This window comes from Neomonachus schauinslandi, chromosome 2, assembly GCF_002201575.2.
Source record: "Neomonachus schauinslandi chromosome 2, ASM220157v2, whole genome shotgun sequence".
NCBI classification, from domain to species: Eukaryota; Metazoa; Chordata; class Mammalia; order Carnivora; family Phocidae; genus Neomonachus; species Neomonachus schauinslandi.
In genome coordinates, this window is record NC_058404.1 from 169,289,300 (window position 1) to 169,306,456 (window position 17,157).

General features: G+C 42.9%; 1 protein-coding gene across 18 annotated transcripts in view; it reads right to left on the minus strand.

The window, feature by feature from the left end:
- The window catches only part of LIMCH1 (LIM and calponin homology domains 1), a 317,738-nt gene that overhangs the window by 42,319 nt on the left and 258,262 nt on the right, over nt 1-17,157 (minus strand). For 13 of the 18 annotated variants that reach the window (XM_044912739.1, XM_044912738.1, XM_044912736.1 and 10 more), the window contains 5 exons: nt 16,754-16,789; nt 12,847-12,973; nt 11,257-11,414; nt 10,634-11,042; nt 6,845-7,063 (listed from right to left, as the gene is read on the minus strand). In XM_044912739.1, coding sequence (XP_044768674.1) covers nt 6,845-7,063; nt 10,634-11,042; nt 11,257-11,414; nt 12,847-12,973; nt 16,754-16,789 — 949 coding nt within the window. The remainder of the gene's footprint in view (nt 1-6,844; nt 7,064-10,633; nt 11,043-11,256; nt 11,415-12,846; nt 12,974-16,753; nt 16,790-17,157) is intronic. The other 5 variants (XM_044912737.1, XM_044912732.1, XM_044912733.1 and 2 more) reach the window with 1 other exon arrangement.

Sequence of the window (17,157 nt, forward strand, 5' to 3'; positions counted from 1 at the left end):
GGGCCGGCCAGCATGGGGCCCTGCATGACATCACCTGGGACGAGCCGGTGAGCGGGAGCTGGTCAGCAGGGTCTAGGTGGCAGAGGGAAGCCAGAATTGGGAAAGAGGGAATAACAGGAGGAGCAGAAAGAGCTGAGGAAGCACCACAGGAACATCTGCAGGGCAATCATCTTCTGGAAAAAGCTGTTCACATCTGCATGTGTCTTAGTGAATTACAGCGGGGAAGACTGACAAGCTGAGCTGGACGATGACAAGAAATTCATCCCATTTGTTTGAAATTCACAGCTGTGCAAGACAGCGATTTTGATGATCTTGCTTTAACCTGAGAAACTTTATACCTACCACTTTTCGGGGCTTCTGAACAATATATCGTAACTTTCTCCCATTTGTTGTATGGCCATATTAAAAATAACTTAAGGGCACCTCTGCCTGGGAGTCTGACAAGTGCTCTCGAGACAGGAATTCTCACACTAACCATCAGATGCATATACTATTATTATCTTTGTCTTTAATATAAACTGAGGCTCGGGTGGGGTTAGATCTTTGACCTACTGCATGGAGTACTCTAGGTACTTTAGGAAAGGCTCATTTTTGGTACCACAGAGGAAAAAAGAGATTCAAATACAAATACAACTCACAGCGGATCAAGAAAACACTTGGACTAGTTTTGAGGGAGACATAAATATCTCTCTGTAGGTTACTGAGCAGGATACATTCATCATCAGCTAAGAAGAATTTCCAACTTATTTTCTAATCCTGGATTCCTGGATTTGTGCTATGACAGGATTTTCTTACAGAAGCCAATATTTTAAAAATGCAAAGTAAAACAAAAAGGTGTTAGGTTTCTGCTGGGAACTATCTCAGGGATAACCAGGTCAGGCCTCGGGAGACAGGATCCCTCTGCTTGGGAGTATGTAGCATCCTAGTCGCCCTCATCCCCTCTTAGCCCTGTGACCCCCTCTTGGAATCTTCTGGTGGCTTCCTCACCACCGTCCAAGCCTTTGCTTCTGCTATTCCCAACATGCGGAATAGACTGCTCCATTCCAACGCAAATCCCACACTTAAGGTCAAGTTTCAAAACCACATCCCACACAAAACCTTTCCCACTAACCCCAACCTATAATGATCTTACCTGTTCTCTGCAATCCTATATCCCTCTAGTCTTCTGACCCTATTATCTTGCACTTAATTAAATTTTATTTTATACACTTTTCTGGTTGCTTTATGAAAACTGCCCTCCTGGCAAGTTTATGAGGTTGTTTTGTTTTGTTTTGTTTTCGATTTCAAAAATGGGGCAGAGAGTAGTCCTTAACTCATGCTTACTGGTTAACAGGCAGCCGTCGGCAAGACAACTGCTGTCAGAGTGTCATTTACCTTAAAGATGATTCTGCTGAGGACGATCTGGAGTTTGCTGGTATCAACAGATACAGCCAAAGTATTAAAAAAAATAATAACAAGCCTACCTTAATTGAGGATCCATTTCTAAAGTGAGAGAGCAATGGTCCCAAGAGTTTTCAATGAGAAAGGTGAGGTAGAAAGAAACCAAAGAGAGGACATAATATCGCACAAAAGTGGTCGTGCTGGCCCCAGAGGCTTACGCCCCAACCTCAGCCTGTCCCCCATTCCTGGAGTCTTGCCGTCACCCTCCTCTGCCGCTCTGCCTCACGGTCTGAATGAACGCTCCTGCCTACGGCCGCCATCGCCCTGGACAACGGTGACATTTTGGTGGTGGGGGAGGCTACTCCTCTGTAAAGAGTGTATCTGTTGGGAATGCAATTTTTGGAAGAAAGACACCATTTAAAAAGAACACTATTCCTTTGACAGCCCCACAGAACAGGGCAAATGAATGAGAAAACGGCACATTGAGTCCAAGCTGGTCTCAGGCCCTGGGAGGTGCTGAGGTGCAGACCCCCTGTTTTAGGCTAGTCCCCCTATTTTGCCATGACCAATTCATTCCACCCCTTCAATGGGAGGACACTGGCTGTAACACAGTCAAGAAATGCTTTTCTTGGAATATGGGGAAGGAAGTAAAATGAGGAGTAGGTTTACTGGGAGAAGAGATTCTTTTCGAAGGACTCTTGGGATAACACATTCGGAATGGAAAACTTTTGGTGTCCTCAGTTGTAAGTGAGTATGAAGGCTGTTTTAATAATGAGCCAACATTTTGTGTAGTATAGCTAACCACCTTGGCTTAGAGTCTAACAGATATATACAGGCAGTTACCTACTCAGAAAATACTGTCATAGTCCCTGCCATAGTTGAGTCAAGAGCCTGAAGTACTGAGCCAGGGTAAATAAAGGCTACTTCCTATTCAGAACCACTAGGGCTTCTGAACTAGAAATTGCTCCAAACTAGGCAGTGTTTCTTTCTTTCTTTTTTTTTTCTTCTCTTTTTTTAAAGATTTATTTATTTGAGAGAGAGAGAGAGCACGTATGGGCGGGGCAGAGGAAGAAGGAGAAAGAATCTCAAGCAGACTCCACGCTGAGCACGGAGCCCGATGCAGGGCTCGATCTCATGACCCTGAGATCACGACCTGAACCGAAACCAAGAGTCGGACACTTAACCAACTATGCCACCCAGGCGCCCCCAAACTAGGCAGTTTTTTCAAATAAGAGATATATAAAGGAAGAGACCTCCAGGCTTTTCCAAGAGTTTGGACCTGCATCTTGAGACTGCCCAGGATCAGGCGGGTTCAGGGGAAGAAAGTCTGCCAGGCCACCTTTTGTTTGGCGTTTTTCTTGTTACACTCTATACATTTCTAAGGTAACATGATTTCTTTCAGATCATCCAATTTTGCTTCTCTTAAAACAAGATACTTTTGGGGATAGGCAATCAATGTGAAATATTTCAATCCATTTTCTCTTAGCCTTTAGGTAGCTTAACTACTATTAAAGTGGAAAATACCTGTCATTAAAAAGAGAACAGGCTATTCTTGTAAAAAATTTGCTCATTGTAAAAATAAGAATATGACTCATTATCAAGAATGAGTATATTTTGGGGCACCTGGGTGGCTCAGTTGGTTAAGCGACTGCCTTCGGCTCAGGTCATGATCCTGGAGTCCCGGGATCGAGTCCCGCATCGGGCTCCCTGCTCAGCAGGGAGTCTGCTTCTCCCTCTGACCCTCCTCACTCTCATGCTCTCTGTCTCTCATTCTCTCTGTCTCAAATAAATAAATAAAATCTTTAAAAAAAAAAAAAGAATGAGTATATTTTTAAAGGGAGGCTATACTGCTCTAAAACCAAACCAACCCCCTTTTCTTCTGTTTTAGGAGTCTTCTGCTTAAATGCCACAGGTAACCAGCTTTTTTTCCCCAAAGGGTTAAAAACTTAGAACAAGAGAGATTAAATAGTTGGTTTAGGAAGTTTAGGCATTATACTAACTAGGACTTCTATCAGGAATAAAATCTATTCATCCAAGGGTAGGGTTTCCCCCAAACTCAAACAACAAAATGGTCAGAGGGCAGAACTGGTGAGAGATAGAAAGTAGACACATGCCTGATAGCACAGCCCTCAGGATTTGTTCTTATAATTAATCTGCTGGGCCTAAGTAAGCCCTGTGCACCTCTATTATGTGGCAAGTGTCGTGGGATAAGCATGGCACCAACACTGTTGCTTTTCCAAAGTATAATGAGAAAGAGCTGTGCTCAACAGTACATGCAAAGGGCCTGTGACCCTAGTAGTCACACTGAGTCATGGAAAGGTATTGATAAGGGAACTTAAGAAATGCTTATTATTAAGTCTGGCAAAAGACAAATAAGAACATAATTACTAACTGTTCCAGAAAAGCAATTCTAGCACTGTAAGGTCTAATTATAGAAACTTCTAATTTAAAATTAAGAGCATATGTTGACTCTCCCAATAAAGTTCTCATGCTAGTAGCAAAACTCAATATTTCATCTTATGATAATTAGTGAAAACTCTTCCAGAGATGATAACATTTATGCAAATGAAAAGTGAAATTAAATTCCACGTTGAGAGACTTGGCATTTGCCTGGATCACAAAACTTTGCTCCTGGAGACCAGTAAATATGTTACCATGGTGAGGAAATTATTTTGGTTTATTCCACTTTGAAACTCCTTCATAGGACTTGAGCACCATGGGGAATAATTACCTCCTCTCAACTCCTCTGAGAAAACACATTTTATTCTTCAAAAGACAAATCCCAGAGTGAAACTGGACCATTATCTTACACCATATACAAAAATAAATTCAAAATGGATTAGGGGCTTAAATGTAATACTGAAAACCATAAAATATTAGAAGAAATTACAGGCAGTAAGTTCTTTGACATTTGTCTTAGGAGTATTTGCTTGGACCAGTCTCCTCAGGCTAAGGTAACAAAAGCTAAAACTGAAAAAAGGGGGATTACATCAAAGGGAAAAGCTTTTGTACAGCAAAGGAAACCATCAACAAATGAAAAGGCAACCTACTGAATGGGAGAAGATATTTGTAAGTCATACATCTGATACGGGGTTATTATCTGAAATATATAAAGAACTTACATGACTTAATATAAAAAAAACCATTAAAGATGGGCAGAGGACTTGAATAGATACTTTCCCAAAGAAGACCTACAGATGGCCAACAGGCACATGAAAAGATGCTCAACATCACTCATCATCAGGGAAATGCAAATCAAATCACAATGAGATTGTGACGGACTCCTGTCAGATTGGCTACTATCAAAAAGACAAAAAATAAGAGTTGGCAAGGATGTAGAGAAAAGGGAAACCTTGTGCACTGTTGATGGGAATGCAAATGGTACAGCTACTGTGGAAAACAGGATAGAAAATTAAAAATAGAACTATCTCATGATCTAACAATTCCACTTTTGGATATGTATCCAAAGAAAATGAAAACACCAATTCAAAGAGATATATGCATCCCTATGTTCATTGCAGCATGATTTACAATAGCCAAGATATGTGACAACGGACAGCTACATGTTCACTGATAGATGAATGGATAAATACGATGTGGTATGTATGTATATATATATATATACACACACACACACACAATGGAGTATCACTTAGCCACGAAAAAGGAGATCTTGCCATTTGTGACAACATAGATGGACCTAGAGGGTAATATGCTAAGTGAAGTAAGTCAGACAGAGAAAGACAAATACTATATGTGAATCGAAAAAACAAAACAAGCAAAAAACAAAATAGATTCATAGACAATGGAAACAAACTCTTTGTTACCAGAGGGGCGTGGGGTTTGCAGACAGGCAAAAATAATTAAAGGGGATAAAGAGATACAAGCTCCCAGTTATAAAATAAATAAGTCATGGGGATATAATGTACAGATACGGAATATAGTTAATGATATTATAATAACTTTGTATGGTGGTAGATGGTAACTAGACTTATTGTGGGGATCATTTGTAATGTGTAAAAATATCGAATCACTATGATGTACACCAGAAATTAATAGGATATGATATGTCAAGTATACTACAATTAGAAAAAAGATAAGAGATAAGAAGGTATCTCCAGAGATAAGAAAAATAAGATCCAGTCCACTGGTGAGTTTGGCTAGCTGGGTCTTCTAACTCAGCCTTGGAGCTAGGAGACAAGTTCCCTTCTGGGTCAAAACTTCCTAGGCTCTGGGGGTAGAATCGTGACAGTTTCCCCCATCCTTTGTAATTCCAATCCAAACACTATCAATGAAAACTGGAGAAATCAGCGTCTGGTGAAGATGAACGAGGCTGTGCAGAGTCCAGCTTGCATCCTAAAACGTGGGCTGTGTCTGTGGCCATGGAAGTTTGGGTCTGAGCCACAAAACCAGCATGAGCCCTTCTGGTGAGAGATCTAAGAAAGTGGAATCTTCCTGACTCCATTTTACATCCCAAACCAGCGAACAGAATAGAATATTGAGTTTTCTCTTCTGCTGTTGTTGAATCACCCTACATTTTTCAGCTTGGCTATTCAATAGTTGCTTCCAATTGCTCTGAATTTAAGGGGCTAAGCTAAGAAAACATTTTATTGCTTTTAATGTTTTTGGGTTTTTTTGTTTGTTTGTTTTTAAGCTAGTAAGATAGATACCCTTTTATACATATTGTCAAGGATGGAAAGCCAGGTTCTTAGGGCACAAGTCATTTTCACACTGTATTAACAAGTCTGATGGGGAACAAATGGTGAGGGGGGGAAGGTATTTTAGAGATGTATTTATTTTTCTATAACACTAGATACCAAGAATGTGAAGACAAAAAAAGTTTCTCTTATTCATAAGTGATAATACAACTTCTATTATACCCCATTGTTAGGGTTGAATTGTGTCTCCCCACAGCACTCCAAATTCATATGTTGAAGTCCTAACTCCTAGTACCTCAGAATGGAACCTTCCTTGGAAAGCGTATCATTGCAGATATAATGGTTACGTTAGGTGCAGTCATCCTGGAGTGGAGTGGGCCCCTAATCCAGGATGACTGGTGTCCTTATAGAAAGGGGAGACTTGGACACAGACAAGTACACAGATGGAAGACCATGTGAAAAAGAAGGCAGAGATCAGGGGGATGCTTCCACAAGCCAAGGAATGCCAGAGACTGCTAGCAAACCGCCAGACACTAGTGGAGAGGCGTGGAAAAGAGTCTCCCCCATAGCCAATAGAAGGAACCCCTGTCAATACCTTGATTTTGGACTTCTGGCCAGCACGACAATGAGACAATTCATTTCTGATGGTTAAGCCACTCTGTTGGCGGTACTTTGTCATGGCAGCCTTAGCAAAATAATATACCCACAGGGAGAGAAATGACGGTTATCAAGACCTCCTTCTTTTTAAAAACAGATTCTTTCACAGTGGAATTATCCCCAAAAGGAAAAGAAAAGTGTGTTCTTACTCTCAGTTCTTGGGGAACAGAATTTGGCTTCTTTATGTTGATCTCAATGCTACTGTTGCCCTGTTTGAGCTCCACTGGGGACCCACGCACTCTGGCCACACCTTCAAACATCTGGGATTTTGTTAATGAGGAGGCAGGTGCCACCATGGGACATTCTTTCTCCTTCTCCTTCTTGTCACCATGAACCGTTTCTCCATTCATGCTGACCTTCCCATCTACCTATAAGAAACACAAGGAACAAAAATCACATGCTATTTCCCAAAGGACGACTGTAACAAAACAACACATTTAGAGTCACAGTTAAACATTATCATTTATTAATCACAGTCCAGCAAAAAATAAGGGCTCTTTTATGCTTCCATTGGTTCTAGAAATTAGGGCTCCTATAAATGACCTCTCGGAGGGCCTCTTTAAAAGGTCATCAATCTTCTCAGGCCCCTTCACTTTGGATTAAATTTCATGTTCACCTTACTTGGCATGTGCTCTTATTTTAAAGTGTAGACTCAGAAACTAATAATACACTATATGTTAATTTATTTTAAATAAAATAAAAAAAATAAAGTGTAGAAAATCAAGGAATTTTAAGTATAACCACATACTTGGGTTGTGTAGTACTTCTTCATTTAAATTCTGAATGCTATTCCACAATTTTGAGATTTTTCTTTTCTGGCTAGCCTGTAAATTAGGTGGAACATATCTCAGATCGGGAATCTTTTGCAGCTTATCCTGTGGTAAGGGGGCAATGCGTACATTTTTTGCAAGCTAACATGGAGGGCCTCTGGCCTGATGTTATGCTATATCACAATAAATTCTCATTTCCAGTTAATTTTACAATCCCAATTTTTTCAAGAAAAAAGGTCAGACACATTAAAATATTTTTGTTTTGTACCCATGTCTAGGGAAGGTGGTAAAAGAAAGAAAGGAGGAGTAGAAATGGTGGTTAGTCTGGCTTATTGAACGGCATCTAGAACTCTCTGTCTTGAAGTCTGAGGCAATGTATACAGTGGTTATAGGAGGAAGCTCAGAGAGCCTCGGATTCAATCCTGGCTCTACCATTTAAAAACCACATAATCTTCAACAAGTGTCTTATCCTCTGGGCTCAGGTTCCCCAACTACCAAGTTTATAATCACTGCATCTCCCTGATAGTGCTGTGGAGGGGATTTTATGGATTAACATATGTACAGAGCTTAGAACAGTATCTGGCACATTTTATGTATGTAAATATTAGCTATTATTATTATGAGACTTTCTAAAATCCTTCAAAAGGAATCATGGAAGGCCAGATATCAGTTATATCTACCTTAAGCCAGTGGCTTACAGAATTTATTGTCTGTGATCCATAGGAAAGAAACTTAAATCGCAACTGAGCACACCCACGTAAATATAGCTGAAATAGGAGTTTTGCAAAACAATATTTACTTTATTATGTGTGATGTACCAGACTTTTTTTTCCCTTGTATTTTACTTTATTTTAAAAAATGCTGATACCGGGCGCCTGGGTGGCTCAGTTGGTTAAGCGACTGTCTTCGGCTCAGGTCATGATCCCGGAGTCCCGGGATCGAGTCCCACATCGGGATCCCTGCTCGGCAGGGAGTCTGCTTCTCCCTCTAACCCTACCCCCTCTTGCGCTCTCTCTTTCACTCTCTCTCTCTCTCAAATAAATAAATAAAATCTTTAAAAAAAAAAAAAAAAAAAAAAAAATGCTGATACCAAGCTGCTAAACTGATTTCATAACCCGGCAACAGGTAGCAATTCTCACTTTGAAAAACACTGCCTTAGGGGCGCCTGGGTGGCTCAGTCGGTTAAGTGTCTGCCTTCAGTTCAGGTCATGATCCCAGGGTCCTGGAATTGAGCCCTGCGTCAGGCTTCCTGCTCAGCGGGGAGCCTGCTTCTCCCTCTCCCCACTGCTTGTGCTCTCTCTCACTACCTCTCTCTCTCTCAAATAAATAAAATCTTAAAAAAAGAGAAAAACACTGCCTTAAACTATTTCATTTGATTTTCCTTTACTCTTAATTCTGTTGTCCTGGGAAACTAAGTCTATATTCTCTGTCTCCCTCACTCCACTGTCCTCCCCATGAGAAAACACACACACATACACACACACACACACACACACACACACACACACACCCCTCATAGTTTCTGTCTTGGCATTATCTGGTAACAACTTTTCCACATACTACCTTTGACCATAACGGGGTCCACCCACTCAGTGATGGGTCCGTGAATGGAGCTGATAACCATCAACGCCTGTGATGAGTCAAGGGCTCATTAGTGGTCCAGAGTGAACCCCAGCTCTAAAAAGATCTCTACTCAGGTTCTTCTCCGCACCCCTCCATGAATGCTCTTAGTGACGCCTGTTACACTGTTTTGCCACAGCGGTGAGAGACAGGGTTTCCTCAGGGCCAAAGTCTTGCCATCAAGTCATCTGTCATAATTCTTCTGTTTAAATGATCACCTTGCACTATTTATATAAAGGAGGGGAAGTGGACATCTGGATTATCTGATCAGATGCCTCAGATACCAAGTTAAGTAAACTGTATTCCCTACCCCTGTTGTGGGCCACCTCAACATCAAACCTTCCTTCATGAAACATTACAGACGGTTCTCGGTCATGGGCCCTAGGTGAAGGAGAGCTGGTGTACTAGGTGGGATACTGGGCATGTCTGGGCACATGCTTATCTACGTGTGAGCCTGCATGATGTAGCTCATTTTCTCAGGAAAAATTCATGTATTTATTCAATAAGAACTTACTGAGTGCCTACTATGTGCTGGGCACCTACGCCAGGCTCCCAGGACAAAGCTGTGAACAACAAAGACACAGCCCCAGCCCTTCGAGGGACATACATCTCAACTCAACCCAGATGAGATGTCCAGGACACTCTTCTTTTGTTCTATCGAAGCCTAAGGCACAGACTTATAAGATCCATTCCGAGTTATTTAAGCAACAGTCAGAAAGTGTATATACAGTTTGGTTCCCTCTGAAATTCAATAGGAAGATACATGACATCCCATTGCTCAATTAGTTTAGCCAAGCAAACTTTCTTTATAGTCATGTGCCCATGTCTCCTGCTGATGAATTCCACCTCTGTCTTCTATTAAGAACCCATGTGGTGTGCAGGGACAGCGAGAACTGAGTTTTCTTTGTAGTCAAAAGAGCTTAAGCCAAAGAACAAGCACTGCCTCGTGGTGTGAGGGAAAACACTGGAATGTGAGCAAGCAAAAAGATGTTTGGTTGTCATAGGTTCTTTGGTTCTGGAACATTACTTTACATATTCATTGGCAGGAAACAATCCAGTTTCTCTCCCTTTTAAAAATATTTTTAAAACTCCCTCTCATCTGAGAATCAAGTACATCCCATGTTCCTGTGTGTTTCTTGTATTATTCCATTTTTGCAATTGTAGCATCTTTTTGGATATGATGTCAGATTCTTTAAAAAGAAGAGGTGGCTGCCTATCCTTCTACCTAAACCAAAGGCAATTACAATTTTGTTTTGAGGAGTTTGCTATACCTCCACAGAGCCGGAGATCCCCAGGGTTTTACTAAATTAAGGGTTGGTTAGAACTACTGTAGAGAGACCACGCCATTCTATCAAACTGGGAAATAAACCTCGCTCCTTTAACTATTTGCAAACCAAATCCCCTGAGACATAAACTTCACAATCGTAAATGGTTATACATTTCACTTTTGTTTGATAAACATAATTGCATCTTCTCAGGGCAAGATGCTTCTTTCCACTGATTACCTGGGGTTCAGTTTTGGTTCTCCTCTTAAGGAATGCGTCCTACCTTAAAGGTCTTCAGAACCTCTTGAGAGGTCTTGGGCTGGGAGTAAGGCTTGGGTGTCAGCATAGGCACTGCTTTGGGGGTGACGGTTTTGCTTGGAGACCCACTGCCTGCTGACATGCTGGTATCCAGAACGCTGGTCCGAGCGATGGTGGTCTCCACGGTGGCAGTGAATTTGGGTGGGGGCAGTGATTGTCGCCGCAGGTACTTCATGGGGCTAGGGTCGTTCAGGAAGGGGGTTAAGTTTGGCTCTGTGGAATGGCTTCTTTCCAGAATTTTTGGCATCTCCAAGCGTTCGAGAACAGCCTCACTGATGGTGAACCTCTCGATGTACTGTTGAAGGATCCCCTCCGCCTCCTCCTGGGACCGTGCGTTCTTATAGGCCTCATGCAACTCCCTCTCTCTCCGCTCTCTAAAGGATGGGCATGGGGGGGGAAGCAATCACAGAGTCAACAGTCACAAAAATCGCAAAGAAGACCTCGGTAGAAGCCAAGGCTGAGCTGAAGGGGGGAGCCCAGGGAGTGTGTAATATGGGCGTCAGAACCTTTGTGATAACTGATGATTTTTAGAAAAAGCACATCTAGACACCATTGTACGTGTAAAAGACAACAACAGAAAGGACTCACTTTTCTTGAACAATTTCTCTGTAGGTTTTGATGCTTTTCCTTCGTTCACTTGTTCTGTCCTCTCCAGCCAGTAACTTCTCCATTTTCTTCCTTTCTTCCTCTTTCTTGATTAAGTCCTGAGAAGCACTTCTTCTACGGCTCTTCCAACGAGCCAGGTCCTAGGGGGGTGGGGGACAAGGGGTCGACAGAACATACAATTCCGTTTCTACTCTTCAGAGTTGAGTGAGCACTGACTGTGGGCCCAGCACGATGCGAGGCCATTCCCATTCAATCCCGTGTAAAGTCTGGTGGGAACAGGAATGCCTCAAAGGCAGGAAACATTTAGATATGGCCACATTCTCCATAGCAGGCCAGCACATTCATTTAAACACGGTAATATGAACTATGCAAGCATATCTCACGTCAGCTGCTAAATTTTAAAGTATTGCTTCACAGGGTACTGTAAGAAACTTCATTTTTTCCAATTTATGACCTGCACACTGTGAATGGACTTGCTGACAACAGAATGGTAGGAATCAACCACAGACAGACACAGTTTCCTCAGGGAAGGAACAAAAGGCAGAAATAAGGATGTCCAGGACGCTGGAGTCAGGTGGGTGGGATTGCAGCTGTGGGAAAGGATCTCAGCGCTACCTTTTCCATGCTTTGGAATCTCAGGCATGTTTGTCAGCCTCTCTACACCTCAGTTTGCTGATCCCTAAAATAAGGATGACAATGACATGTACTCTTCCCAGCCTACCGTGAGGGTTAAATGACATAGTGCATATGAGGTGCCAGCCATATCGTAAGTGCTCGATAAATGGCAGACCCGATTATTACTACATTTCATAGACGTTAACTTTTTTGGCTGATGGTACAGTCAAGGCCGCAACGGCTACCTCAGAGAGCTCTGTGAGGACCACAGGAAAGAATCCATGCTCCCTCCCGTCATCCCCATCTTCAAGCTCTTCCCTGCCCTGGCTCTTCGCTCTCAGCGCACACACAATCACATGGCCCTCCTCAGGCCACAGAGACCTCCTTCCCTGGTTCTCATCCTGGCTCCCTTACTCACTAGCTGTGAGACTTTGGGCGAGTTACTTAGCTGTTCTGGGACTCATCTGTGGAGCGGAGGATGATACTAGTTGCTAGCTCACTGAGTTACTAAGGAAACGGAAGAAATCCTACATGCAAGGCAGTTAGAACAGTGTCTGTGACCGGTACGCTTTCGATGTTGGCGATTACTGTTGCCATCAACAGCATGATTACCCATTTCAATAGATCATCTCGAAAGACAGTGCATCTTCTATTCTACATCCCATGCCAGGTGCCTCCCTCCTCCACCACCCCCTCCCTCTGTGGCCAACCTTCTAGCAGGGGGACTTGCCCAATACATGTCTGCGTCCTTCACTCTTCACCTTTCATGTTGTCATTAACCTTCCTTTAATTCCCACACTTCCTGTGTCCCTGTTTGAAATCCCCAAAGGGCTCCCTTCCCCTGCCTAGCTTTCAAGTCCAAGTCTACCCGCCCCACCTGACTTCCTGCTCCAAGGGGGCTCTAACCCATGGTGCAGGGCAGCCTCCCTGCTGCCCCTGGCCTTGGCCGGCACTCACATCTTGCCATTTGTCGTCCTCTTCCCGCAGCTGGTTATTTATCAGCTGCAGCTGCTCCTGGCGGGCCCTGCTGTGTGGCTGCACCGTGGCCTCCTCCTCACACCGCATGTCAAACATACTCGTGCTCCTGAGTGGGGAGAGAGAACAGACAAAAATGGACCGGTGCCCGGGCTGTGTCTGCGCGTTCTGCCGCGTGGGGGCGCCACCGCGCTGGCAAAAGTGCCCCTTTTCCCTCCGCAGCTCAAGACAGCAGCGCGACGCGGCGTGTTGCGATTCCCCCAGCCCGCAGCGGGCATGCTAGCGCCCCCACCTCTTCTCCTTTTAACCCCCAAAGCGGAAATGTGACCATCTTTGCCTTCAGGGGTGGCTGCAGCAAGTCAATATAATTTTATACGTAGGTGCCAAAACATTACGGAAGAGCTAGAAAAAGGTATTTGGAGCTCTTGGCTCTTCTCGATTGGAAATGTATTAGGAAACAAAATGAAGAGAATTAAATAATGTGGGGAGAATGTATGGGCAAGGAGGGTGGCATTCCATGAAGCAAAACGTTCTTACAGTAAATGCTTGCGTAAAGAGCTGTCTTACATGCTTTCTACATTAAGGCAATTTCTCCACTTCCAAAAAAGTCATCTAGCCTCAAGTCTAAGACACCTAACTTTTCATATTGAAGTTTCTGAATTGTGGATGCATCTAAGAGCTATGCATTACTGATTCATATATTTGATGTGATTATTTCTATTTCCTGTAAAAATGCCTATAAATTGGTAGTGCAGTTGATAGCATCCAGGAATCAAGAAAATAAGGTATTTTATCATAAGATTAAGGAATAAAACATATAAATCAGTATATACTTTGTATCTTAATATTCTCACAAGCATTGTACCTTATTTTTGTCAGGATACTTCTGAATTTACTCTTTTACAAGACAAAGGATAGGGAAAGCAATTTTTTAAGGCCTTAGGCTATACATATTATTGATATGTTCTATAGGAGCTTATTAAATATTGGGCAAGACCATAGGGCCTCTTCTTATGGTGCTTACATAGACCTTTGTTACAGCAAAAGCTGAAGCAGCAAGATGAAAACAGAAATAAAAACCAAAGCAAAATCCTCCCTTTTTTTCTCCTCTCAAAGAAATGAGCCCTGGGACCAAGTGGGTTACACAGTCCAAAATCAAGAAATGGAGGTTCACTGTTAAACTCTCAGAAGACTATGACAGTCCATTTTTGAAGCCAGCTTAACACAAAGAAAAAGAAAAGCCATGCACTTAGACTCCACTTAATTCTAGACATCATCGGTGATGTCCAAAATAGTTCTCCCCACGGCCAGCCAATCAACAGCAACAGTGCTCCTGGACGCCAGTCGGGTCCTGAGCAGACAGCGCTCTGGAAGGGGAAGCCAGATCCTCAATGCTATGGCTGCCCACTTTCATTCCGACGCATTCAAAATGAAGCTGCATGGATCTGTTGGGTTCCTCTTCCTTCTCTCTAGGTGTTGGACTATTTAAGTCTGACCTAAGAGAGCTGAAACTGAAGATTGTACTTGCAATCTGTCTTCCCCAAGAGTATTCAAATACTCTGACTACACAGGACTTTTACCTGAGGCTTCTATTGGCACAAATATGGCAAACCACCATGGGGAGCTGCCTCTGTGTACTCAGGGGATTGTGCAGCTACATCTTCTAGAAAGATAAACTGCAGTCCTCCAAGGGGGGAGGGGCTGCAGTTTTTCATTTATTTTAGACTATTTATTAAGGTTGTTTAAGAAAGATTTGGGAATTTGCAGAGGTAGGGAGAAAAGCCTAACCTCCTGTTTTTGTTTTTTTAAGCATCATGGATGAAAAATCACTTAAGTAGGCTTTCCAGAAAGAGACTGAAGTTCATTCTATTCTTCTGGAACCCCAGGAAAAATGGCAGTCTTCTCCAAGATTTGGGATTTGGTTACATCACTCAGAAAAGAATGGGAGCAAGGCCTTGAGAACTGCCTTCTTCTGTCCTGCGGTCCTATCCCTGTTCCCACCGTGAAGTTCTAATGACCCCAGCCCAAATGTGGCCAAAAGCTGGTTAGTGAAATAAAAAGAGAAACTCTGGTTTGCCCTCCCATATACCAGGAAGTACTATTTTTCCCCAGAGTTGTTTTGTTTTGTTTTAAAGAAATTCCAGCCAACTGGCCAAAAAAGAAATATGAGCCATATCTTTATGCCACTTCAAAAAAAAGGAACTAGGCAAGTTGAAAAATGATAATACTAGACAGAAAATGGGCTGAGTCACCATTCAGAAAATGTCCCTTACTTCAGAGGTTGGACTCAGCCTCCAAAATGAAGAAGTGTGTGTTTAGGGGCAGGGTGGGGGATCCTGGAGGAGCCCAGGCTCCAGAATATTAAGGTGACTCGCACTAAACATCTGCTCTCAGCCCACGCCTTGTGCTGTTGGGACAAGGGTCCCCGGCTGCCGAGCCCCAGAGTCTCTCATGGTGGTGGGTTGGCATCTTGGAGGGCCAGATTGAAATCACCTCCAGGGGAGCCTGGAAACTGTTTCGGGGCCAGGTCAAAGGTGAGGGAATTAGGAATAAAACAGCCTCCAACTCTCACCGTGCCCAGGCTCTGTTGGTGGGGAGAGCCTTGGGACAGGAGGAACGTGCACGTGAAGAAAAGGGCAAGAAGGTGAAACTACATCTACGGAAACATTTGGCTAGCTGGGAGGCGGAAATCTCTGTTTGCCTGTGTGGTAGGTCTGCCCCTGACCTGTATTTTCCTTAAAGGGCACATCTTTTTTTGATTGGGCTGTATTTTAAGAATGTGCCAGTTCTGAGTAAATAGAGCCTGTGCCAATAATTACCTTTAACGATTTTGAAAAAGGGAGAGAGTGGGGGAAGAAACTAAACATATAATATCTATTTAAAAATGAAACTCCCCATATAAACTTTGCATTTTGCTCCCCACACGGCTTCATGCAAGTTGTGTCTACTCCCAAGGAGGAGATTCGGCCCTTTGAATACTCCTAGAGAAGATCTCTGGAAAAGAAGCTCCTTTCATTCTTCTTAGTCCATGAGGCTGCTTTTTGTAAATTTAGGGCAGAGAAGAGAGTCCCCACCTCCGCCGCCTTGAAAAAAATCATTCACTTTTCCCGTAGGTGAGGTTTCATATTCAGGAACAAGTAAGATTCAAATGCTCTTTACAGTAGCTTCCTTTCTTCCACCTTTTGGGATTTCCCAGAAATCCATTTCTGAAACGGAGTTAAGTGGTCACAAATGGGAGAGTGGTGGCTTCTTCTCAAATTTGGATGTGAGGCGGAGGTAGGGAATGAATCTCTGAGAGGAGTGGAAAGTAAGGAGCCGGAAGAGGAAGCCCAAGTCATGTTTGACATCTTGACCCCTTGCTATGCCACAGAACTTGAACTCAACCCCAATGTTCTGGTCGTGAGCATCCCACAGTTTACATTACTCCAACCTGGGAGGAACTTGGGCTTCTGAATCTATAATTAGTGGTTCAGGATTTGTTTTCTTAGCTCAAAAAAAAAATAGGGCCATGAGAATGGCTTGCTTCATTGTTAACTCCAAGCCCTAACATATCAAGAATTAAATGCAAAACGCAGAATAATTCTGTGGTTCAGAAGGGGTACCAACATCCAGACAGTCAGACCAGCCTCCCCATGCCACATCTATGAAAAGCAAATGTTAAGTTTAAGCAGCAGCTGTGTATTAGAATCATGCTCGAGTTACTCTTTCATTCATTTCTCCTGCACAGAACATATGTTCTGCATTCCAACTTCAAGCGCTTTTCCGAGGCTGAGTCAGTGAGCTGCTCAGTTCACTGTTGCATCAGTTGCATTTCAATTAGTGGTAAGTATGGGAAGCATGCAGTTCAAGCTAGTCATTAATGGATTCCTACAAACACAAGACAACTTACTCTGCGTCATCAGACACAGGAGTTCTCGGACCGTATCTACAAGACCAAATACAAAATTAGAGGATGGGCAAGACAGAAGGTTAGCTCTGTAACCAAGCTGGCAATAAACATAACCGGTGACATATTTGTGTGCCAAACCTTTTTTGCCGATCACACTGGAAGAGAAGCGTCGTTACACAATTAGCAATATTTATTAACTGCTGGAAATGAGGGAACAGTCTTGACGTTGCTAAAGAACGCAAAACATGTATTAAAACACAGAGGAGAGATGAAAATAATCCCCATGCTACCCACAAAAAAAAGAGTCTGTTCAATATAAACACAAGAAGGCTTAGGTGCAACCCACAATGTTTAGAGAAGGCAGTTTAAGAAGGGAAAAAAAAAAAAAAAAAGCCAAACCTGTA